This window comes from Corvus kubaryi, unplaced genomic scaffold, assembly GCF_017639235.1.
Source record: "Corvus kubaryi isolate FWS band 111438036 unplaced genomic scaffold, C.kubaryi_AGA036_p1.0 37383, whole genome shotgun sequence".
Classification (NCBI taxonomy): Eukaryota; Metazoa; Chordata; class Aves; order Passeriformes; family Corvidae; genus Corvus; species Corvus kubaryi.
In genome coordinates, this window is record NW_024581125.1 from 2,277,221 (window position 1) to 2,302,422 (window position 25,202).

The following is a 25,202-nucleotide window of genomic DNA, read 5'->3' on the forward strand; positions in this document are numbered from 1 at the left end:
GGAGTGATTGCCAGCTGTGTGCTTTGTGCTGGGAAACAGCCCCACGGGCTGCCAACAGCTCCCAGCACAAACCACACCCAGGACAGAGCTCTAACTGGATTTCCTTCCCTCCTGACAGAACGTCAACTGCCCCATTGAGTGTTTCATGCCCCTAGATGTACAGGCAGACACACAACATCCACGGGGACAGTAACATCAAGCAAGACTTCTTGCGGCCATGGCAACAGACAAACCAAAGTATAAATCCCTATGTGCCACGATTACCATCCAAACTGGAGTGATGCTAGCAAAACTGCATCTAGTGAGAATGGCCCCTGCTCTGGAGCCATTTTCCCAGCTTAAGCTCAACTCACAGCTTCTCCAAGCGCCACTCTTGGAGTGTTTCAGACTTTCTCATGATTGATAGCAATTGTCTTGGTTTTGCTCAAAGTGTTGAATTCCAGTCAATATTTTCAAATTTAAAGGGGGCAAAAAAAAGGGGAGGAGGGGGAGATATGGTAAATCACAAATTTGGTGGGGGATCAAAATACTGAGGGGGAGGGAGGGTGTACAAATTCAAGGTTCCTGTGCTATGCAAGAACATTTGAGTACAACATTACTGAGGTTTAGGGATAGGAAAGTCCACCAAACACTTCTGCTTTCACATAAGCGTGCAGCCAGCAATAAGATAGGAACAGCAAATCCAATCACTGTGATATTTAAAATATGCACAGTCCTAATTCTTTCTTGATGATCCTAGTATTTTTCTAGCTGTATCTTTATATCTCATACTGTTATTTATCAGTTTTGTTCCCCTGACCTTCAAGTGTTTTTATATGGGAATAAAATGTATGGAAGACACTTAGTATGCAGTTGACAAAGAGGAATTTGGTGTAATTATGATCAGTGATTATTTTTATACTGTAAGTGCCAAAGCTTTACTACTGTGGAAAAGAAAAAAAACCAACTCTTTTAATAAAAAGATTTACAAACCAGACATACAGTTTAAGTGATTCTCTTTGCTGCTGTGGAATTTAGGATGAAGATGCTTATTCTGAGCTGGATTATTCTGAGCTGGATAATTCTGAGCGGGATGATTCAGAGCTGGAGTAACATTGCCTTGACACAAGATGGAACAAACATGCCCAAGAAGAGTGAAGTAAACCTCAAGAGAATCTTGGTAGAGCAGTTTGTTAATTAAAAGCTTTCAGCTGCACTCCTGGCCCTGTAGAGCGCAGACAGTGGGTAGGTATGGCCCGGACAGGAGGCACAGGCTTGCTTTGGGGCAACAGGGAAGGGAGGGAAAGGCAAACAGCCCCTGCTTTTGCTGATGAACTGAGCTAGGGATGGTTCCATACCTCGAGTTAAATAAGCTTTCAGTGGCACAGGTGCCAGAATTAGTGAGACTATCCAAACCTGTGAAGTTGAATGATTCAGAACCCAGCAGGAGCTGGCACCAGCTGGGTCTAAGCCTGGGTGTTACAGGCACAGGCCCCTTTCTTGTCTCCTGTGCTTCTACCTCACAACCCTTTTGCAAACAAAGCCAGTGTTGATTAGAGTGAACCAAACCAGCAGTGAGTCCCTTTGCTTGCGCTGCCACGACCTGTACAGCCTTCGCAAACGCAGAACAGGACAGGTCCTGTCAGGATTGCTCAGCCCCCTCCCCTGGCTACACATGCACTGTACTGCTCCAGTCACTGGGATTCTCTGGATCCAATAAAGCATCACATGAAAACATGGTTTGGCTTCTTGACATGTGGCAGTTGCTGTCAGGGATTGCTATCTACAGAGCACCCCAAACCTCTGCAAAGAGTGGGGTGGTTACAGCAGCAGTCAGTTCTACCCCCGCAGTGTTCAAAAGCCAAACAAGTCCCTTATAAAACCTGAGAACTAGAACTAGCCTAGACAGAGACACTGAGTAATTTCCCATTAAACTAGATTGGTTTTCCCAAGTGAGGGCTACATATTTTGGACCAGAGAACAACTCTGCAACAATCCTTTCATGGTAAATAATTCACTTTGCTGATACACTGAAGAGGAGTCATAGCCCACCTCCTCTCCTCTGTCACATCACTTGTACCAGCAGCAAACATCTCCCTTCCCCATAGGGAGCATTTCCAAGATAAAATCACTTCAACAGCACATTTTCCCAAGGTCCCTGTAGAGAGGATTGTCCATGCCTTAAAGCACAAGGTGCTCACAGCAATGCCAAACCCTGCAGAATGTAAGCCCTTAGCAGTTCTCCAGAAGAGGAGGCACATCTCCACAGGATTTGTCTGCTCAGCTTGGGGTAGAGCCCAGGACCAACCAGTCAGGGCTCTCTGCTCCAGGGTCAAGTCCCCTGTGGCTTGGAAAAACAAACAAGTCCTCTGTTAGTGCTTGCCAAGGCCCAGAATGCTTCCTCCCTGCTCTCCGTTCACTTCCACGCTTTGGGAGCTCTTGTGCTGCCAGCACAGGGCCTGCCAGTGATGGTGCAAATCCCAGCCTGGCAGCAGCTGCTCCTCAGAACACATCAGCTGCAGGGACATTCCCTTTCCTCTGGGACACAGACACCAAGCAGAGCTCACAGGCCCCTTTTCATCCCTGCAAACATCCAAGGGAGAAGTCCTTCCTTCAGCCAGCAGAGCAGCAGCCTTCAGGAGGGGCTCTTACCCACCACCCCAGCCCTTTCCTACAGCCACTCTCACAGCTTCAGGAGAAGCTTCCTTCTGGAGGAAGGTGGCAGGCTAGTTGAAATTGTCACTGCAGCCCAGGGGACAAGCCATTCCCAGAGACATTCCTGTGAAGTCACACCTGGAACCAGACCAGAGATTTTTATCATCCTTTATCCACTCAAGTGGGGCAGGGTCATCAAGAACTCTTGTTTGGGACATTAAACAGTCCAAGTTACCCCCTCTGACAACTCCTGCCTGTCCTTTAACCTTACCACAGGCACAGCAGGAGGCAAAACCATCCCTCTACAGGTGCTGAGATGTTGTGTACAAGTCATGCAGCACAAGCAAAACAGCAGACAGGCCCTAGAAAGGTATCACCCTAGGCTGACATTTCCTATCTCATGCAGATCTCACCTGGAAGATCAGTCAGTACCTATTAACTTCCTTCAGTAAATAAACAGTGTCCCAAGGACAGCAAACAAAGCATCAGGGGAATACACAGAACAGGAGCTGCCAGATCCTTACTGCCAGTCTCTGGTTTAGCCAGAGAAGATGCAGGTACAGAATGGACAGAGAGATTCCCCAGAGAACCTCACAGCAGGGTCCGTGCCAGCTACAGCCACAACAGTGGGACAGAAAACACATGTAAGGAGCATTGTGGACTCTTCTCTGTGGAAGAGTCCCAGCCCCCAACTTTTAAAGGAAAACGCCAAGCAATTACAGCTCATGGGAAGCAACAGCACAGGAAAGTCAGAGGCCAGGGTTGGGGTTAGCACAGCAAAGGGGCCAGGAAGAAATGGACCGTTTTTTATTTTGGATTGCTGTCTTAACCCGTACCAAAGCAGTAGAATGCTCTCTACTCTGTCCCGTGTAATCCAGTCACTTGGAAATAATCCACTGGAGAGATCAGAAAAGAGGAGTCTGCTCCCTTTCAGGCTGGAGCAAGGGCAGATGAAATGACAGCATTAAAGGAAAACCAGTCTTGAATACTTCCTATGTCCTAGGAAGTGTCTTTGCTTTGCTCCATTTGAACCAGTCTGGATGAAACAGGCAATCAGGTAAAACAAAATTCATGGCTACAGTCACAGCAAGTCAGCAGCAGAGCCAGGAGCACACCCAGAATTTCCCCTCTCCCAGGTCTGTCTCCCACCTGGGCAGCCCTGCTTGAGCCAAGGGCACACATGGACACTCCCTGCTCTGCACTAGCTGAGAGCTGAGCCCACAGACGTGTTCACTGAAAAACTCTGGGCTGCTCCTGGGCAAAACTGAACAGATTTTATAAAGTGGAACCAAAAAGAGAAAATCCCTTTGGAACAGGCACAGTGATTGCCAGCAAAAATGTGTCTGGGCTCATCCTTCACTCCTCTCACTCCAGAATTTCACTTTGCTTTTCCCAATCAAGAGTTCAAATCTGCTTAATGCTAACTGTGGACAGCAGAGAAGGGAAGTGGCTCTGTCCACTTCCCCCATTCCATGGTGTGGACTCTGCTCTGCTCCCAGTATGGGAACAGGCCTGTCAATGGGTCTTTCACCCTGGAGAAAGCAACATGGCATTGCCAAAGCACAGACTGTAGGACAGAGTGCCTCTTGCAAAGCACCTGCTCCCCCTTCTCCCATAGGGAAGAGGATAATGGATTAGAAGCACCTGCTGACTCAGAAAAAACCCCACCACCCCAATTCAGATCTTTATCTTCTATGAGAAGCTGAGCAGAAGCCAAGCTTTCACACCATTGCACAGGCCATCTAATGCATTAGTAGAGTCTGGACCATAAAACCTACCTCAAGAAGAAACCTTTTTCCTGAGGACACAGAATTTGGGTGACAGGGACCACGCAGACTGCACATAGCTAACAACTGTATGTTTATTTGTAAAAGACACTGATTTTCTACACTGGCAGCCAACTTGTGCCACATCCTTCTCCCTTAACATGGGGGAAGGCCTCTTCACAGTGACCAGCTCTTGCTAAGCACAGGCTGCAGGAGCCTCCCAGTTCCACCAGTGACATTCTGGTCCTGGCTGCTGGTGAGGCTGTGCCCAGAGAGGGCTCAGTGGTGGAAGAGCCGGAGGTTGGTGTGGATGAGGGTGATCCCCAGCTCGTTGCAGGCCTCAATCACGACGTCATCGGCAGCCGAGCCCGAAGGGGCAGCGATGAACTGCACTCCGCTCTGCACACACAGGGGGGAGTGGAAGGATCAGAGGATGGAAAACCAAAATCCCCCTTGGAAGGAGTTGGCAGTCCCAGTCCTATATCCACATCCCACTAGATGAAGGCTTCCATCCCCAAAGCTGCTCCTCAGGGGAGCAGGAAGTTCTCCCTGCTGCTCAGAAATAACCCTAAAATGGTTTCTCTGGAAGTAACAGGCCTTGGCTTGATATTCCTAAATTGTTTAATAAACTTTAATCCCCTATTCATCCCAAATCTACAAACTGAGCAATGACTGGATAATTACTGTCCATGTGAGACCAGTAACCATCAGCAACATCTTTCCCAGGATCTGCTATCCTAGTGCAGGGATTTTGCTCAGCAGTGCACACAAAATGAAAAGCTCAAGCTGCACAGACACTCCCCTGGAGCCACCCCAACCTCCTGGCCCTGCCATGACCTTACCCGCTTGGCTCTGTCAACGTTATCCCTAAAAGGGAAGAAGGCATCAGAGCTGAGGGACACAGCAGACAGCTTGGCAATCCACTGCTTCTTCTCTGCTTCTGTCAGCTGCTTGGGCACCTCTTCAAACAGGGCCTGCCACTTCACCAGGTCCTCATCCTGCAGGCACAAGAAGGCAGCTCAGCCCCAGAGCACACGGCTCCATCCCAGCCAGGGGGATGAGTGATGGCATCCCTCTGACACTGGGCTTTCTGCTGCTGGGAACTTCATACCAGGGCGTTTAAAACACACCACCACCATCAGCTCTTCCTGCATCCTTTTAACTCCTTCCTTCTCCTCACCACAGGGCTTGAAGGATTCCTTCTCTCCCTCAATTCCAAGATGCTCTGCCTGCAGTGTGCTACTCCATAAATGCCAGCAGGCATCTGGTAGATGACTTTACCCATGACCAATGGCAGCTCAGTTTATGATTCACCTTCTTAAACAGCAACTGCTCCAGTTCTTACCCCCTTAAACAAGCAACTGCTCATGAGGTGATTCACAAGGTCCCTAATCCAGCTCTTGGCTTTTGATACTTAAAAAGGATATACTATTTTGTTGTCTCACTGTGGCCTGTAACAGGGAGGTCAGAAGGATTCTGAGGATCTGAAATGCCACACAAACAAACAGCTCTGTGTGAGAAGGTGCCACTGACAGGACAGGGAGAACTGGAACATCAGCTGGAGCTTTAACCCATCCTCACTGCTGGGAAGAACCAGGAGCTGAAGCCAAGCTGCTCACTGAGGCACAGGGCAGGTTCCAGCTCCCAGGGCTGTGGGTGCAGTGTTGGAGGGGCAAATCAGGACACTTTGCCACAGGGCCAGTAAATGACCCTGGGGGATCACCACCCAGGACCCAGGATCCCCCAGCTCTTTGGGGTCACCCATTACAACACTCACACCAGGTGTAAGTCCTGCACAAAGACCTCGTCTGGCAGAGCTGTGCTGCAGGGGGAGCTGTGAGCAGCCCTCACCTCTCCGATGGTGTCGGTGACGTACTGATCGATGGCGTTGGAGATCTCGGCCCGCTTCACGCCTGCCTTGAACTTCATGGACAGCACGTGGGGGTGGTGCCGCAGCCACCAGTTGTTGGCCTTGTCCCCAGCCAGGCGCGTGCAGTGGATCCGGGACTGCTGCCCCGCGCCGATGCCGATGACCTGGAGCACAGGGGTACCAAGCACAATCTGAGATCACCACCACAGCTGCATTCCAGACAAGCCCTTAAGAACGGCCTCCCACAATTTAGCTGCTCCTCACCCATGCAGCTAAAGAGTGTAGGTAATGAGCAGGGAAAACTTGGGAAATGCCTGCATCCCTGATGCTGTAAATTGGTTACAGGGCCAGCTGTCTGCACTGCTAACTTCCACAGCTCTGCTGAGCTGACAGTCACACTCGAAACACGTATGTTCTTTCACCCTTCTAAATAACACAGCCCCAGCCATCAGAGTCAAACCCTTAACCTCAGGAGAGTGATACAGTTACGGCTTTTAAGGCAAAACAAAATCCTGCAGGTCACAGAAACAAATGTGACTGCCAAGAGCTGGCTGGCTTCCTGCCCCTTCTGGAAAAGGGCACTTCAGTCAGAGCATTAATGTCTGAGCCCAGATCACCCAAACACCATCATCTCTCTGCTGAGTCAGGCACACACAGCTTAACCACATCAGCTGAGAGGTGCAGTTCATCTGGCAAGGCTGATAAGAAAGTAACCCCACTGCTCGCTCAGGAACGCTGGTCAGTGGCACCATTACATCCCATGAATTGTCAAGGCCCTGGAGCCACCACACATCTCCTGTGCTGCCATCTGCCAGAATCCAGGCTTTTTGAGATAGCTGCTGCTAACCCTCTTTAATAACACTTGTGCTTGATCTCTAACAGATAAGCAAAATCCACAGTGGTTTTATCTCAAGGAAGCTGCTAGGAAAATACAGCACTTGCTCAGCTCAGCCACCAGGGATGGCAGACCTGGGCTGGTAACTTTTGTCCATCCTGTGGGTCCCACTTCCATTTCAATCTGGAGATCTGACAGGAAACAAAGTCTCTCCCATCATTTCCTGCTCAGCCACATCTGAGCTGTTCCCCAGACTGTTCTCCAGGGACACAGTGCTGAGGCTCGAGGTGCTGGCCAGTGCCTCTGAGTTCCCAACGCAGACTGGGACAGATGGTAAAGCCGTAAGTCAGAGGCTGCCCTCAAAGGAATGAGTCATTTGTCTTCCCATTCATCAAGATACAGTGACTTCACCTCTTACCAGAACCATAAAACATTCTGCTGGATCCTGTTCCCCCAAGGAGCAAATGAAAGGCTTGGGCTGCCATCAGATATGATCTGCTCAGCCATAACTGAAGTCATCAGTGCGTAAGAAACCCACAGGGATATTGGTGGTAGCACAAACACTGAACAGATGCAAAGTTTCTTATGGTTTAGTGCCACCTTCCCCCAACAAACACTGCTGACGTCCAGCCTCTGCTCCCAACACACCCACTTAGAACTCGCAGGGGACCCTGGACCCTGAAGGAGCTCAGCTGCACACTGGTGTGTTATCACTTCCACAGGGGTTTATCCTCCCTCCCTGCACAAAGGAGAGGGCTGGCTGTGTCCCACAGCACACCAGGAACTGCCACCCAGCCCTTCAGAGTGGGACTAGCAAAGCCAGGCTAAGGCAGGAATTTTTAGCTGGGGATGCAGATGTTGTGGAGTACCGGACTGGCTGCTGCTAAGCAGGGGCCAAAATACCATAAAACATTCCCAAGTTTCTGACATTTGGGATGTTCTGTGCCCTTTCCCAGCCAGAACAGTGCCTCATCTTTATTACACCCCTGTGAGCTGTGGCCTGGCACTCCTTGATAGAATAGGGTGTTCTGCTACCTGTCAGCACCCAAGAACCTTTCTGAAAGAGCCTTTTCCTTTCCTCTGTGAACCACTCAAAATATTTCACTTTTTTTTGTGACCTACATTTTGTCAAGAGATTAATAACTAAACTGTGGCTTGTATTCAACAACTCCAACATGGCAGGGACTTTGTACTTCAGTTGATCAAAGTGATGCAGCCTGTACCATCTTCACAAGCATCCCCAAATCTACAGAGATTTATCTGCAACACAGGTTCAAGCCATCGTTTTGCCTTTCTTAAAACCACAGGTTTTGATGGAATGCTGCTGGGGAAGATTTCCTCAGTCCAGCCTGGAATTTCTGGTCTAGAGATAAAAAAATGAGTAGGTTGAGCTTCTGCTTAATGCAGCCTCTAGACCTGTACCTGACTCTCCCCTCACACTGGCCTGTACCTATTCCCTGCCTTTTTCACTTTATAGAATCCTTCTTCCTACACCTCATCTCTCCCTGCCCCACATGGCGCCCTTCCCCCATACAAAAACACAGCTGAAACCTCAAAATCCTCCACAAAGGAGCCATTCCCCCTTTTCCTATGCAAAAATTAATTATGTTTCTTTCAGAGTTTAATCTCCTGGGAATCCAAAAGTGCTTAAGCAGAGCCTATTAAGTGTGAGCAGTGAAAGGAGACAGCAGCACAGGGTGAGTAGAAAAAAAAAATCTATCACTAAATAGAAAAAAGATTGGGTGAAAATTAAGAACTACTTGAATAAAACACTTTGCTTCATAGGAGAGTCAAACACACTCCATAGCTGGAATGCTGTGCAACAGCACAGAGTGGATGAGATGGATAATGCCCAAAGGATTCTTGCAAAACAATCCAGACTGCTCTGGGTTTACTCAGATTTACCCTGGATAATGAATGAAAATAAAAACCCTAAAGACACTTGGAAATATAAAAATCTAATAAAGGACTTGACCATTGGGAAGACAAACAAAACAGTGAAGTCACTGGGAAAGCATAAGGTAAATTAACAGGTTTGTTTTATGCTACCGTACAGAGAATAAAGAAAGAATAATTTTAAATTGCTAATTTAAAACATGATGGTGTCATTAAAGCAAGTGTAAATCAGCGTGGTACAAGCTGAAAGTCAGCCAGAACAAGTGGAAGTGTTTATTGCAATTAGTGGCAGCTGGCTCCCTGCAAATTAAGTGACACTCAGGTCCAGAAATGCTTCCCACTCCACACTTTCCTAGGATGTAGTAACGCAGCTACCTCACTGGAGGGGCTGATCCACTCCTGAAGCCAGTGGAGCCAAGCTGTTAAACATTCTGGAGGTCTCATACACCAGAGTTTTCCTAGGCATCCCCATTTCCTAGGGATGCTGTGAGGCTGAAATAAGCCCTGGAAAACCGAAAGCAATGGGACTGAAAGCAAGGTGGACTTTGCCAGACTTGGCTCACGTAACCCAAACCAGGTCAGATCCTGGAAGAGCATTTGAAGTGTAACAATGTGGAAGCTGCTTTCCATAATGTATTTGATTAAAATCTGCCAGCTGAACCCCTGCCTGCCCAGGCTGCTTCTCCCTGCTCCCTCCTGCCCTCTCCCTTCCATGTGGTACATCCATTACCACACACACTCTGGAAACATCTGCAGCACCACGCTCAGCCCAGACTTGCAAAAGCACGGGGGAAATTGGAGATGGCTGCTGTGATGAGGGAAAAGGAGCAAAGACAGCGACACCTTTGTTCTGGGGGTATGAGATCTAATGCTGCTGAGTGCAGAGAATCATTTAAAAGAAAAAAAAAAAAAACCAACATAATAATAATAAAGACAAATAAAAGAATAAAAGACAAATGCTGGCTCTCCAAAGACATATTCTGAGGAACCACACAGCCCCAGGAAGTCCTGTGAGACAGCCCTGCAGCATTTTCAGGCTGTACCAACAACCTGACAAAAACAGATCCGTGCCAATGCAAGGAGAGCACTGCAGCTCAATCTCAGTCTCCGCCTGTAGGGTTCACTCTTTGCTCCATTTTGCTGATTTATGATTTACTACAGCTCAAAAACACTCTTTGTCTTTTTCTTCCGTATTTTTTTTTAAATAATCCATGTTTACTAAAAAACGTCCATGCTAAACAGCACCATTACAAGAATGATCCGCTGAGCAAAAATACAATTTCTATTACATTTACACCAACTTCTAGACAGCTGATTTGGGCCAAATGCCTGGTAATCACTTGGAAAGAGGATTTTTTTAAAATTCAAGAATCAAACTGAAAGAGGGGAAATTTAGGTTAGATACTAGAAAGAAATTCTTCCATGTGTGGGTGGTGAGGCCCTGGCACAGGTTGCCCAGAGAAGCTTTGGCTGCCCCATCCCTGGAAGTGTCCAAGGCCAGGTTGGAGCAACCTGGGCCACTGGAAGGTGTCCCTGCCCATGGCAGGGGGTGGGATGAGATGGGCTTTACGGTCCTTTCCAACCCAAACCACTCTGTGGCCGTATGATTCATCATCTCAATTACACATTTGGTAATACCCCTATAAATTCCAGCATCCATCATCAGTTTTTTTAAAAAAACATAATCAGGAAGAACAGAAGATTTTTATTGCCCTGGAGGTGTGAAAAAAAGAAAGCATATCCCATCTTTCTATGTAAAAAGTGAAAATAAAGAAGCATTTGGACAGTCAGAATCCAGCTGTGAAATCTACTGTAATTTCCTAAGGCTCTACACTGACTACAAGACTCCCTGAGAAAAATGATGTGAAAGAACAGAGTAGTTAGAAAGAAATTACTGAAGGCCATAGTGCAGAAGCACATAAGAGCCTTTCCATCCCTACCAATGCAAGAGCCAGCCCTGCCATTACCATGAAAAAATGACAGCAAGGTTTTGAAGCAGCCTCTTGAGGAACAACTGTTCTGCACAGCGCTGTCCAGGGCAGCTCCTCCGGCCCTGTGCAGCAGCTCCCTGTGTGCTGGAGGCTTTTGCAGGCCTGCCAGGGCAGCCTGTGAGCAGTGGGGTGGGGAAAGCCCTGCTGCAGTTACCTGCCCGTCCTTGGCGTAGCAGACCGAGTTGGACTGGGTGTATTTGACAGCGATGCTGGCCACAATCAGGTCTCGGACAGCAGCCTCGGGCAGCTGGAACAGAACACCACTGTCAACACCACCCTGACACCCAGGAGCAGCCATGCTACACCCCAGCCCTCACAGTTACTGAATCAGACACAGGCAGAACAAGGTAGCTAAAAATACCCTGGATTGTTCAATTACCAGCAAATTTTGTTTAGATTAAAACCCATAAATGATTGGTTTGGCAGCTGATCTCCCAACTCTCAGGGGTAAGACTCAATCTCACCAGGTTCTATCACTGGCCTTAAGCCTGAAAACTCCTCTGCATTTACTGTCATCAGATGTGCTCATAGGCAAACACCAGGACCACAGCAATTAGAACAGCTCCCAAAATCTGTATTATTTTTAAGTTCCATTCCTAATTTATGAAAACAGTTTTTATTACCTCAATGTCTGAACTTGCTTCTGAGCCCATGACTAATCATGTGCTCATTAACATCTGTTTTTTTAATGAGAACGAGATCAGAGACAAACAAATCACTGAAAACTTTCTGGTGATGTGGGCTCCAATTGCTGAGTAATAACAGCCAGGCCAGAGTTTAAACAACACAGTGCACACAAAAGGGTGATGTAAACAAACAGTCAGGAGATGTGATGGATCCCTGGCACATGGCTGTCTCACCATAAAAAATTGCACACAGTAGCTTCTTGTTTACAGAGAGTATTTACAAATATTGTGGTAGTCTGAAATAATGGGAAAGGTCCAGCTCCTCTTTGATTCCTCCAAGGAATCTAAACCAAGGAAAGCTGTCTTGATTTACCCAAGTATATTAGGTCCAGAAAGTCCGCTGCATTGTTTGGTAAGAGCCAGTTAAATCTCATTAAAAAATTTTAGGAGCTCTTAAAATTGCCCAGTGGTGACCTCCTTGATGAAGGCACAGCAGTTCATTCATTCCACGTGTGTTTAAGCACATTTATCTCCCAAACTCACATTTTTATTCTTGGTGACGATGTTCTTGAACAGCGACCGGTCGATGACCGCGTTGTTCCTCTTCTGCATCAGGTTCAGCCCATAGAGGGTTCGAACCTCCAGGTCATCGGGCTCATAGTGGGGCTCCATCTGAAAGCCAAAGACAGGCCAATAAAGCACTTTCAGCCCAAAACCTACAGTCTTCCAGTTTTCACACAAAGGGGAAAAACACAAGAGTCTTCCAGCCTTCCAAAGGAAGGCAGAAATATTTGGAGCTGCTTCCTACATGCCTCAGGCTACAACTCCCACCCCTCTATGGCATTCAAGGGAACAGCGAATGTGATTATTTCCAGAGCTGCACTCTTGGAGCACATCTCCATCCAAGCTGGAAGCATAATTAACTTACACCAGCATAGGGATCAGGTTAACTGCAACTGTGACACTGCACTCAGGTCCACCCGTGCATGGCCTTTTTCAGAATTTTGGTGGCCCCAGCTGAGGTTTCAGACAGGAAACAACCCAGACTGAGGTGACCAGCTCTAAACAGGAGCATGCACATGCTTTTATGTGGTTTTCCTAATCCACTGAAATGTTTTAGGCCAACTTTCCTTAGCACTGCTCTGCATTCAGTCCTGAAGAGACAGGCTTCACCACTACGACCTCATCCTTGCAAAGTTAATTAATTCCAGAGGTAATCAGCTGCCAAGACTGTCTGCAATTTCATTCCTTCCTGCCTGAAGCTCCTGAGCCATCTTCTCCAGCTCCCCTGGCAGCTACACTACAATTGGAACTTCAGCTAAGCCTTGCATTTTCTTTCTGTGATGCTACCGTGAAGTTCTTTGCTCATTTCTCTCTCAGAGGCAGCAGAAATAGGACCTGACAGCAATCTGTGATCTATTAGTCCTGTTCACCAAAACTGGGTGATTTTGAAGTCCCAATCACTGCAGGAACTAGGAAGGAAACCTGACACTGACTTGGCCACATAATACTAATATTCCTTCACAAGCATGCTGGCTGCAGCATGTAAAGGTGCATCATCTCAGGTCCAAAGTGTCTGTGCTTCCAGCTTCATCCCTGACTGGAGCAGGGGTACAAACCTGGAGGACACAGTAAGCACCATTCTTCTTTTTGGAAAGGATTTTGAGAGCTTCTTCCTCATAGCCAGGAGCCACCACACCATCGGACACCTGCAACACACAGATTTCAGCTTCCACAGGAGAAAAATGAAAGGGGGGCTAAGCCTGAAAGCTCCACTTGCCATTCCCAGAGAGGCACACACACCTCTCCTGGGGTCTGTATGCATCCTACAATAGCAAAAGCACTGTTACACTACGCGTTTCAGTCCTGGAAACAAAAACCAGCAGAGCACTGTGAGCTCCTGGCAGGGGTTAGTAAAAAGCACCCCACATCACTTCAAGCAGAACGGAACTAATAACTAATATCCTCCTCCGGGGGAAAACAGCTTGACCATGACATCCCCACTTCTCAGCCTCAACAGTAAACGTGCCTTAAAAACCAATAAATTCTTATTTCAACAGTGACACTCCTGAGGAGGTAAAACCATTGGCAAAAGAGCTGTTAAGATCATGGAAACTGAGAGTTTATATTCATCAGTGCCATGAAGCGATACACAACTTTCACATTTGTGTCTTACAGTGTGGGTGAGATTTTTTCAGTTTTCAGCAGCACTGTAGCAAATGTTACCCTCACAAACCAGCTGAATGTGCTCTTTCATTTGTTTGACATCATAAAATCACAGAATGGTTTGGTTTGGAAAACACCACCTCATTCCATCCTGCTGTGGACAGGGACATCTCCCACTAGACCAGGTTGCTCCAAATCCAAAAGGTTCTGTGATTCTAAGTAAAAAGCACAGCCTGGGAAGTGCTGGTAGTTAGCAACCTGTGTCCAAATTTCTGCCTGGGGCAAAGGGCTGCCCATCAACATTCCAGCCCTTTACTTCTCCCATGACATCTGCTCAACCAGAAACTTTTGACAGCCTAACCAGGGTTTCTTTCCAGAGGTCTGCAATCATCTCGTGGAAAGCAGCACTGCCAGCTCTGCTATTTCACAGGCTCTAGCACACAGCCAGGTGTTAATAGGTAGGAAAAACAAATGCATCAAAAGACTGGTGTAAATTCTGCACTCCAGATCAGAGATTACACAAATTACAAAAACCAGTAAAAGTCTTCCAGGTAAAATAGGTTGATTTCCAGTGAAAAGGCTGCTACAAACCAATGGCTGCATCTAGAGTGATTGTCCTTGATACCCTAGAATGATTTTCTGCTGTCACTAACCTCTCTGGAGATGATCTTGGCAGTAGCCACGTCGCAGGTATCAGACAGGGCAATGAAGTCACCGAAAGACGACATCCGATCAGCACCTGAAAAATCCAGACTTCACTCCTTTATCAAACTACAGCATCACACAAAGAAAACTCTTCACTCCTACAGTCCAGTCATTTGCTATGAGAGCTAAGAATTTAATCCCACCGCAAAAATAACAAAAAAAAAAAAAGAGGCCATAAAAGCAAGAAGGATGAAAAATCCTACCTCAAACACATGGACCTTTAAATACTCCCATAGTTCAGATATTCTTCCTTCTTCACTGCCTCTGTCAAAGCTCTAACTCTCTAATGACTACCTCCAGCACTGCAAGCAGCTCAGCTGTACCCTTGGTGGCAAGAGGACAAGGAGAAGCAAGGATCACACAGAAAGATTTTAGATGGGAGACAGTTGGAAAAAGAGGAAAGCTTTTAGATGGCTATGCTCCCACCTGGCTTTTCCTGCAAGAAAGCAGACCCAGAAATGTAGCAACTTTTTTCTTCTTCTTTTTTTTTTTTTTAAAAATAAGTATTTTCTGTATTTAATGGCATAGCTAAGGTGAACTCAATTCCCATCACAAATGCTCCACTACTCAGCAAGGTCAATTCTTCTGTCCCTGCCATTCTAAGGGTTTATTTTTCTAGCAATCATGCAGTTGTTTTGTGACAGCAACACTCTAAGGTGGTCTGTGAAGAATGAATCCAAGCCAATGTGCTCCTTAGCAAGTTTGCCTTGTTTTCTATAATCTGTGCAGCTTTTCTAGGAATGCCATGGAAAATGAGAGACGTAGCAAAGTATCTCAGCTAAGCAGAGGAAGCTGGTTTTGTTTACTTTTTTTAGCTTCTTTTGTGAGCTCTGCCATACAAAAGCATTAAAAAAACCCCCATCAAATACCAGACAGAAACATCTCTACTCCAGTTAAATATTCCTGAGCATGCCAATTATGAGTGTGCTACCAGCACCACTGCTCACCCAAATCCTTTTTTAGTCAAAGCCCCACATGTGTGTGCGTGTGTGTGTGTGTGTGTAAGCACACATTTAAACTTACAAATGTATCATCTTACAGGTCTTCTATATTCACCAAGGAACAGAATCCAAAGTGGTTTTAGCTCTTTGAAACAGTCAGTATACAAGGGCTGCTCTCTTGGAGAGCAGCTTTTGATAGGCAATCAGGCAGATCCTCATGGAGAAAAGCCCTCTGGAGGAGGAGTGTGGTGCAAAGGGAAGAGCTGAGAATGCTGCTCAGGTGCTGAGCCCCGAGCTCAGCTCTTTGGACAGGCGGGTTTGCCGCGGTTATTTGGAGCCCTCACCTCTGCTCCGGGCGTAGGCAGAGGCCAAGGGCGTCAGGGTCTTGTGGAAGTCGTGCACCATGCACACTTGGGCCTCCTCCTCGCTGAGCGGAACTCCAACAGCAGCACCTAGTGGGAAACACGAGCCAGGGCACTCAGGCTGCTGCTGCCTGCCCCAGGACCTGCCCACACAGCCGGGGGACGAGCACATCCCACCCTACCTGCGGGACTGACGTGCTTGAAGGAGGCTGCGGCTGGAATGCCCAGTGCCTGCTTGAGCTCCTTCACCAGCTGCCAGGCATTGAGGGCATCGCAGAGGTTGATGAACCCGGGAGAGCCATTCACCACTGCAAACACAGCATAGGGACACGTTAAAGTAGCCAAACCCTTCTCCCCAGAGCCTGGAGAGCCATTCACCACTGCAAACACAGCATGTGAACACGTTATAGCAGGCAAACCCCTCTCCCCAGAACCTGGAGAGCCAGCGCAAAGGATTTCTCCCAGCAAGCACTCAAATCACTTTAAACTGTTCTTGTTCAATGACCCTGGCTCCTCAGCAACTGGTGGAGGGCCCAGAAATGCACACCAAGAGTAAAGGCCATTTAAAAGTCTGCTCTCAAAACGTTTTGCTCTGGCCCTGAAAGAAGAACTGCTCACACTGACATGGCAGCACTGTGAGCATTTCAGGAGACTGGAGGAGAAAAGACCATTTTAACAATAATCCAGGAGCAGTGAACATAGCATTGTTCTGCTGCCATACTGGGAGGCAGAGCTGCAAGCAAATCAACCTCCAGTGCAGGAATGGAAAAGCTTCCTAAGAGGTCCCAGAGTTGAAATGGGGAAAACACTGCAACACAAAGCTACACTGCTTATTCAGCAGGACAATGCCTGCACACATTGAAAGCAGTCTCGAGAACAAGAGTAGCCAGACTTTCCCTCCAAAACAGGGGTTTCCCTCACTACTGTGGCAAGTGGCACACCCTGTAAAATGGCAGAGAGACACACCAGACCTGTCTCAAATTTGCAGGTGGGACTAGTATCCTTTCCTGCTGCCACCATCAGCAGAAGCAGCATTCTACAAAACCAAGGTAACAACCCCCTGCTCAAAACCATCAAAGAAAGAAAGACAAAAAAAAAGAACAAAACCAATTCAAACCTAGAGAAAAACAGCTTGATTTCTAGGCAGAGTAAACAGGGACACACAAAAAAAATGGGGAAGATACTAAACAAGGAAAAATGGCAAGTAGAAAAACATCTTAAAAGGATGACAAGGTTTTCCTTTGCAAAACCTGGATCTAATGTCAAGCAGAAAGTACACTACACAAATCTGTTCAAAGTATCTTGGACACACAATCCTACACTGACAGAGAACACAGAGCTGCAATTGGTCTTGTGGGGCTCAGCAGAGCAGCTTTCCTGTCTCACACAGCTCAACTTTTTAATTGCTAAGTTAGTGCCATTCAGTAATAAAGCAGCTGTGAAGGCACTGCTGGCCATTCCTTGACTAAGGTACACGACAGTCTTTCAGTTTCAAAGACATGTCCAACCACCTCCATTCCCAGCTATCCCAGAGCTCCCTCTTGGCCAGCACAGCTGAGGCCTCACCTGTCAGGGGCAGTTTGGGTCTCGTGGTGTAGAGCTGTGCAGGACTCTGATGAGGATTCATGCCGTACCTCAGGGGCAGCTGGGACACTCCCTTGCTGTACTCCTTCCTGAAATAGTCAGAGATGGCTGCATCGTACTGAGCAGTGTGGGTGAAGGCCTGGGGAAACAATGGGCAACACTTGTCAACTTAGAAACGTCAACTTACAGAGGATTTGGTGTTTAAAGAGGTAAAGAGCCAAAGGCACACGAGCCTGGCCCAGCCCTTCATGGCAGGAAAATGTGACCAACCTTCAGTGCCAGCAGGCGCCGGGTTTCCATGGCAGTGTCTTTGTCCCTCGATGCTGCCATCTCTTTAGCTACGGCAGCGTAGTCTGCAGGGTCACACACGACTGTCACACGGGCGTGGTTCTTGGCAGCTGCCCGCAGCAAGGCCACTCCCCCTGCAAGAGAGGGGCACAGGCGTGAAGCACTTCCCTCCTGGACACAGCACAATCAGGAGGCATGGCTGAGGCCAAGAAGAGACGTGCACCATCAATCCTTTGTGCCAGATGAATGTGTCCCCTCTCTCCAGCACAGAGAGGAGTGAGAATGCTCTTCAAAATGCCCAAGGCTGGTGAGTTTGACTCAATCTGCTGCTGAAGGTGCACACTGACTGGCCTTGGCAGAGCCAGGCAGAGCTGCAGGGGCGAGGAAACAGGATGTGGGTTGTGATGAGCAGGTGGGGGCAAGAATGTCTTCGAACAGCACAGCCACATCCCAAAGAGGATGGCTGTCCCCACACATGGCTTAACCACCATCCTCTGCACGCCGGGCCAGGCAGGGGTCTGCAGAAAGATTTGCTTTCATGCTGCCAAACAACAGAGGTTCCCAAATGTCTCTGCAAATAATAATGAGTCTTGCCCAGGTCCTCTGTGTGAGATAAAATGCCACACTTCTTCCTTCAGTCTGACTGCACTGCTATTGCAACTCCTTAAATCATACAAGATACTAGGCTGTTGCAAAGGAAAAGTAGAGGCTGGCACTGCTTCATGCAGAGCAAGCATTTCTCCATAAAACATTTAATAGAGAGCTCTGCTGGGCATCATTTGGACTAAACTACTGCAAGAAAATCCAATCCCAATCCAACTGCATGGCACAAAACTGCACCTGTACTGTTCACAGGCTGCCAAGCAGAGATGCTGCAGTGAAGGAACAGCAAGCCTTTGGGGTTAATAAGTAGCAGCAAGAGAAAACATGCTAATGCAGGTGTCCATGCTTCCCAACTCAGGTCCTGAGGACACTCCCACATATTCAGACCAACCCCTTTCCTTGCAATGGCTTCCTGCAGTGAAGCTCTCAGCCATCCTCAGAGCACTTTCAGTGGTTCAGCTTTGCTCTGCAAAGTTCATGGTTTTTAAATTTCTATTACTCTGTCAGGCTGCAAAAGGGGTTTAGTCTGCTCTCCATGTTTCAGTAGGAAGCATGGTCCACTAGGCCTTTCCAAGCACAGCCCTCAGGCTCCTTTTGGGCAGTGCATGACTTCCCCCCATGCAGCACGCCTTGCCAGCCTGTTATTGCCATTTTAATTGCTTAAAAGCAACAAGGCTTACCCAACTATGCCTTCAGTCTGCTCCTTGCTGCTCCTGAGCTCTTGAGCAGACTTCCTTTATAGGTGTGCAAGGCCACCAAACAAAAAGAGAAGAACTGAGACCACTCAAGAGTTCAGAAGCATACAGTCTGTCTGGAAAGCAGATTTGCTCTCCCTTTAACTTACCAATATCAATCTTCTCCACTGCGTCCTGTACAGTCACACCAGGAGAAGATACAGTCTTCACAAAGGGGTACAGGTTGCACGCTACAACTCTGAGAATTGAAGGGGAAAACTGGATTATTCAGGAAGAAATAAAAGGGCCAAACTGGGCTTGGCAAGCCCAAGATATCACCCGTGATTTTATGGTCGTCTCTCAGATCAGGGACCAGCATAAAATCCTGTGGCCAAGAATGGTGCTCAGCCCAAGGGCAAGTGATGGTACAGTGCATTAGGACATGTAACTGAACTCTGTGTATCAAACCATGTCAGTACCACAATTTACAGCAATCAGATTAAAGGAAGAGCTTCTTTAAATACATGTGCCTGAATATAAATGGTTAGTGATTTTAGTCCACACTTGAGCCATTTGAAAGGCCTTCAAAGTGGGCTCTCAGCAGTACTGCAAATGGGCATCCACCAATTCTCGTAAGAGAGTAAGCACCCCGGGAAGGTCCACAGCAAACAAAGTGCAATCAATCTAATTTTCCACAACTTTTCCAAGAGCAGAAAATGACCTACATGTCACCTTCTGGACTTTTAAAATACCAACAACATATGACACCTGAGTGTGCAGCCCAAATGCCATAAAGCTTCTGTAGCACATGAAAGCAGGGGAGAAAATCGACTTTTCCCTCTCAAGCCAAAACTGGACCTTACTGGAATTAGTTTTTCCATCTGATCTAGAAGCAGGTCTGTATTCCAGCAAGCATGATGTAATAACTTGCCTGTCCCATCCTACCAGAGCCACAGGAACTGCAGTGAAAGGCAGGATTTGTTCTGACCTTCACAAACAGGGTTTTTAATCCAAGAGAATTTATTTACTCTCTTGATCTGAGTACATGAAGGTATCAAACTCCAAGGCGTGCTCAGTATGGCACGGAACTGCTGTGATGAGTACCCTTGCGTCCAAACTTATAACATTTCTTCGTTCCCACTCCATGTGAACTCCAGCAGAAGGGATGATAAGCTTCCAGTATGGCTTTCAAAACCCCTCATGTCTCTAAATTTCCTACAATGTCTTATTTTCTTTTCTGTTTCTCATGCCCCCTTCCCCCCAATCCATTCATGCTCCTGACCTGTTGCAAACCATCAGGAATCTGTGGACTTTAACACTGCTAATGCTTTTATCTGTGCAAACCAAGACAACCAATATCAGGCTTTCCTTCATTGACTTGGATGTGCAAATTTTATGCAACTATGCAAAGACAGTCCTGCTGAGGATCAACTACTTCTGCTTTTTGCAAGAGAACCTGAATCCAAATTATCAGTCTGCATGCAAGTGCACAATAAGTCACTGATGTAAGGGCACGTTATTCCCCCTGCAATTCAGCAGAGCCTGCTTTAATATGCAGCATGCTCTGAAGAGCCACCACTGCTGAGCCATCTAAGAGGATTCCTGTGGTTTTAAATTTCAGGTTTTCAAATTCAGCCCAGAAATCCATCCATCAGTTTTTAAAAGTAGTTTTACAACTCCAGATGCATTCTGGCCCACAATCATACTGTACCTCCCACCCTGGGTACACCTACAATTTGCTACATCCAGCTCAGCCATTTGTTTCTGAACCAGGAGCTGCTCCCTGACATATAACTGGTTATTCACAAGCAGTAGTTGGATGTTAACACCAGTTAGTCACATACAGCCCCAAACTACCCTGTGTGACTGCACCAAGTAAACACATTCCAACAAAAACTGAAAAAAAAGAAATAAATCTTTGGTACATTAGTGCACAAAATGGGTTACTTCAGTTTCTGGGTGCAGCTCACTTGCTCCCAACACAGCTCGCAAAGTTTTAAGTTTTCTGTCTGAACAAACGCCATGTTCCTGACCTACTTTCCGTGTCTATTCTTTATTTATGTGTTGAAACTCAGTAAACATTATGCAAATATCAAAGGGTATATTTACTAAACAAGCATTTCAAAATCGGGAATTGCCATCTGATCAGACACGTGGAACCAACCTGAGGGAAGATGAGCCAGCTCCCAAAGTACTGAACTCAACTCTGCAACACATGTAACGTGGCCCTACACTGACTGCGTGTAACGTGTCAGAATTCCCAGGGAACCAGGAGAAATTCAGACCTCCGAGTCCCCAACGTAACCCTCCCAGTTTAGTTTTCTCTTGCTCCAAATGGTGAAGAGGCGCCTGTAGAAAATTATACTTTTAAATACATTGCATGTCCTGCCAGGGCAAATAAAGGAGACTGCAGATCTGCTGGTGTGTAGATGTTACAATCCCTACTGCTCCCCTTCCTTGGTGTTGACTGGGCTCTAATTCTGGTTTTTGATCACTGATGGATTGCATCACATCCCCCAACATTTACCTTACAAGGCTGAAATCCTGTTTCTTCATATCAGCATTATCCTCTGGAATATTGCGAGCCAAGATGCCTAGTTACAAAAAACATCTTCATTAAAAAAGAACTAAATAACCAACAGGTTTTTAATTCAACATCTCCCTTCACACTGTGCTTTTTCCCTCAGAGACTTTCTATAGTAACATTTTCATTCTAGTTCAGACAGCACCCTCAGCCCCTGCTCCTTTATTCCACTCTAGGGAGTCTTTGGCTGTTCAAATTCCACACTAACAGGTGTTCTTCCCTGAAGGCCAAATCCTAGAGCATTCCAAGTACTGACCAGCAACCTCAACAATGTACTTTCTAAGCACTCAGTTGCTACCCTTAAAACACTGAAACCATCATTAAGGACTTCATGGGAGAGAAAAAGGGCACCTGCCCTTTGAGACAAGGGAAGCAAGAGAGAATGAGCAGTGCAGGTGGCTGGTGGGGTCTGGGAACTCAGAGAAACACGAGGGTGACAGGGTGGCACAGTGTAAGGAACAGCACAGTCCTGCGTTTAGGGTCATGGGAGATTGTCTCCAGCCCTCACATACGATGGGCAACAGGTTCCACGTGAGGTAACTCAAGCACAACAACAGGAGATGAGAGAGCAGGTGGATTAATGTGCTGACAGACCACTGATCAGAGACCCTCCCTGCTGAAGAGGAGTCAGAGAACATCAGAGCATGCAGAAATCACCCCCAAAGCCTACGCTGTTGTGTTCCTTATGCTGCCCACCAGACCCACCCACAGGTTAAACCCCGTGGAGCTCCCTGCCCCAGCACATCTGCAGCTGACTCTGCAAAGGCATTCACAGAGAAGCTCTGTTACTCATAGCCCCGGGGAGAGAGCTCTGCTAACTGTAGAGATGCCAGCATAGCAACAAGGAGGTAATTCAGCCACCCTGCACTTCTCCACCCCTTGGCTTTTCACCTCTCCTTCTGTTCCTGGAGTAAATCTGTTCTCATTACTCGGTTCTTCCACACAACCCTTAAAAAAGACATGTGTCAACTCCTCCTTCCCACCCTCCCTGCCCTCTTCTAGACTGAAAAATGTATTAGTAGAAACATACCAGCGTGGACTGCAGGATGAAGGGTTTTCACACGTCCACCCAGCATCTCAGGGAAGCCTGTCAGGTCCGAAACATCTCTGCCCAAGAAGAAAACAGCAGGGTAACAGATGTGCCACACTGACTTTATCTAGAGGTTGAATGACCCAAACCAAAAAAAGTGTATAAATTTCACTACAAAATCCACCTACGCCGAAGGGACAACAACATGCTTTTCCCATGAATGGAAATAGAGTTCATGGGTCACACCCAGCTAAGAAATGCAGTTATTTCTTGAACACACTGGAATAACCAAGACAAACAAACCCCAAGTCAGAGTGGTTTGTAGAGAGAGAGAATGGAAGGCCGTGTGGAGGTGCTCTTCCTCCCAGCTTAGTTTCACTACTCCTTGTGACTGTTTAGGGTGGTAAATAACAATAATGAGGGAAGGCAAAATGTGAGCATCCTTTGCTTCAGGCTTCATTGACAGCACAGCCAAGGAAAGAAGTTGGAGAGACACAACCAAGTGCTGGGTAACAGTGAGCTCTGGGGGTGATGTAGATTTGTGCTGGTGTGTCCCAGGAGCCACCCACTGTGTTCACGGGGAGCAAAAATTGAGTCAGTCACCTGTCCTGCCAAATAACTGTCATTTTTTTCATCACTGCACTGAAACCCATTTTTATTTAGCCAGAGCTGTTTTTTAAATCACAGCATGGAAGAAACCAGAACAAATTTCCCCAGAACCATGGGCTAAAACAGCCAGTGACTGTACCTGACCTTTTTCTAACAGTGGATGCACAATACTTAAAGGCTCTATCTGCATTAAGTGATTGTGCTGGGAAAATTATTTGTGACCAATGACATCCAGTGAGCTTTAACATGTTCCTGACACATCAGTGCTGTCCCAGGACTAGGCAAAGATCAGATTTCACCTGGCTGTGAAGGAGGTGCACTCAGGGCAGATTACGAACAGCAAGGTAACAGATTGCCCCATGGAAACAAAGCTGGCTCAAGGCAGACGAGGCGTCCCAACAAAAAGCTCCAACACCTCTCTGCACAGTAACACCCCTCAGCTTCAGCCAACAGACCCCTGAATAAGAAGGTTCTGAAGTTTGCTTTGGGGCAGGGTTTTCTTTTTTTTTGTTTTGTTTGTTTGTTTGGAAGGGAAGACTTACTTTCAGATCAGTTTTCAACCACTTTTGTTCACAGAAAAAACAATTTAAGTAACCTCCGGGCCCAAACGAGCATTTTTGGTGGTGATGTACAGGGGTGTGTGTGTACCTGACAGGCAAGCCAGCATCCCTCAGCGACTTGGCTGTTCCTCCGGAGGCAATTAAACCCAGGCCAAGTGCATTCAGGCTCTTCGCAAATTCCACCAGGTTGGTCTTGTCAGAGACGCTGAGTAAAGCTGGCACACGGGAAGAGCACGAGTGTTTGGGTTTAAACAGTGGAACAGAGAAAACGAGACAGGATTAAGCGAGTGAAGCTTTTATAAATTCCGTAGTTTAGCAGTGTATGCGGCGCCAGGTGCCTGAGGAGGGGAAGGGGAGCACCAGAGCCTCGCGCTTCTCCTCAGGCGAGGCCGCGGCCTCAGGGCGCCCAGCGCGGGGCCGCATCGCCTCAGCGCGCTCCCGCTCCCCGAGCCCGCAGCGGCCCGCCCCGGGAACACCCGGGGGACACCCGGCCCGGGGGGCACGGGCAGCGCCTGCCCGCCGCCGGCACACCGCGCGGGAACCGCCGCTCGGGCGCCTTCCGGGGCCGCCCTGCCGAGGCGAGCCGGCGGCCATTGCGGGGCCGGCGGCGGGGCAGCCTCCCACCCCTCACGGACACCCTCTGCGCGGCCATCGGCGGCCAGCGCCCGCCCCGCGTTACCGAGCTGCTGCCGCGCGGCCATGGCGCCGTCGGTGGGTGCAGGAGGGCGCGGAGGCACAGAAGGGACGATCGGCGGCGGCCCGGCGGGATTTGGGCGCACGGGGGCGGGAGCCGGAGGGGGCGGCCCGGGCGGGGCGGGGAATGGAGGGGGGCGGCGGTGCCCGGTTCGGGTGGTGGGCACGTGTATTTTGGGACACACGCGTGTCCTCGGGGTGCGATAGCGGGGTGCGATAGCGGGGTGCGGTGCCCTGGAGGGTGAGGATGGCCCGTGGTGTTGTGTGCGCCACGTGTGTGCGAGCGGGTGTTCCTGCTGCACATGTGCTCAGTGCGTGAGTGTGCGCGATATGGGTGCACAGACACGCACACATACACACACACACACACACACACACATATATATATATATGCACTGACATGGGTGCACCACCCACACGCAGAGGTACGTGTATGTGCACAGACATGCGTGTGCACACATATAGAGTTTTCCGCGGTGGGAAACCCAGCTTAGTACGCAGGTGAAAAACGAGGTGTAGTGAGGCAATACCTCATCGTAGTGGAAGGTGGTGCAGTAAGGACCCTTAATTTTTTCCAGGAGTACGGACAGGAGTTTCATCTGTGGAAAATCCTCTTGCAGAGCTTCCACACGGGCAGAGGCAAAACACTCATTTACCAAGTCTGAGGTAAAAAATCATTTGCAAATAGTAAAATTACACTTTTCCTTCTTTATTTATTTTTCTGTCCATAAGGAGAGCTATCACGGGGAGCTTTTTTCCACTGTGGGCCTCCAAATTTCCTGATA

At 47.9% G+C, this 25,202-nt stretch overlaps 2 protein-coding genes across 8 annotated transcripts in view; one reads left to right on the forward strand and one right to left on the reverse strand.

The window, feature by feature from the left end:
- The window catches only part of FN1 (fibronectin 1), a 51,996-nt gene extending 50,278 nt beyond the window's left edge, over positions 1–1,718 (forward strand). For 6 of the 7 annotated variants that reach the window (XM_042035432.1, XM_042035435.1, XM_042035434.1 and 3 more), the window contains one exon: positions 119–976. In XM_042035432.1, the coding sequence (XP_041891366.1) occupies positions 119–193 (75 nt within the window). In that variant the 3' untranslated portion in view covers positions 194–976. Of the gene's footprint in view, positions 1–118; positions 977–1,017 lie in introns of those variants that run through there. The other variant, XM_042035433.1, reaches the window with a different exon arrangement.
- Positions 1,719–4,477: 2,759 nt separating this feature from the next.
- ATIC (5-aminoimidazole-4-carboxamide ribonucleotide formyltransferase/IMP cyclohydrolase) lies at positions 4,478–24,517 on the reverse strand. The gene is made up of 16 exons (XM_042035440.1): positions 24,404–24,517; positions 23,813–23,939; positions 22,556–22,632; positions 21,469–21,535; positions 19,112–19,200; positions 17,647–17,798; positions 17,359–17,515; positions 15,975–16,100; positions 15,775–15,882; positions 14,438–14,523; positions 13,238–13,327; positions 12,162–12,290; positions 11,147–11,239; positions 6,252–6,434; positions 5,243–5,398; positions 4,478–4,799 (listed from the first exon to the last, which is right to left on the reverse strand). Exons 1-16 carry the CDS (start codon positions 24,423–24,425, stop codon positions 4,680–4,682), a joined length of 1,782 nt encoding a protein of 593 aa, XP_041891374.1. The 5' UTR covers positions 24,426–24,517; the 3' UTR covers positions 4,478–4,679.
- Between the last annotated feature and the right edge of the window lie 685 nt (positions 24,518–25,202).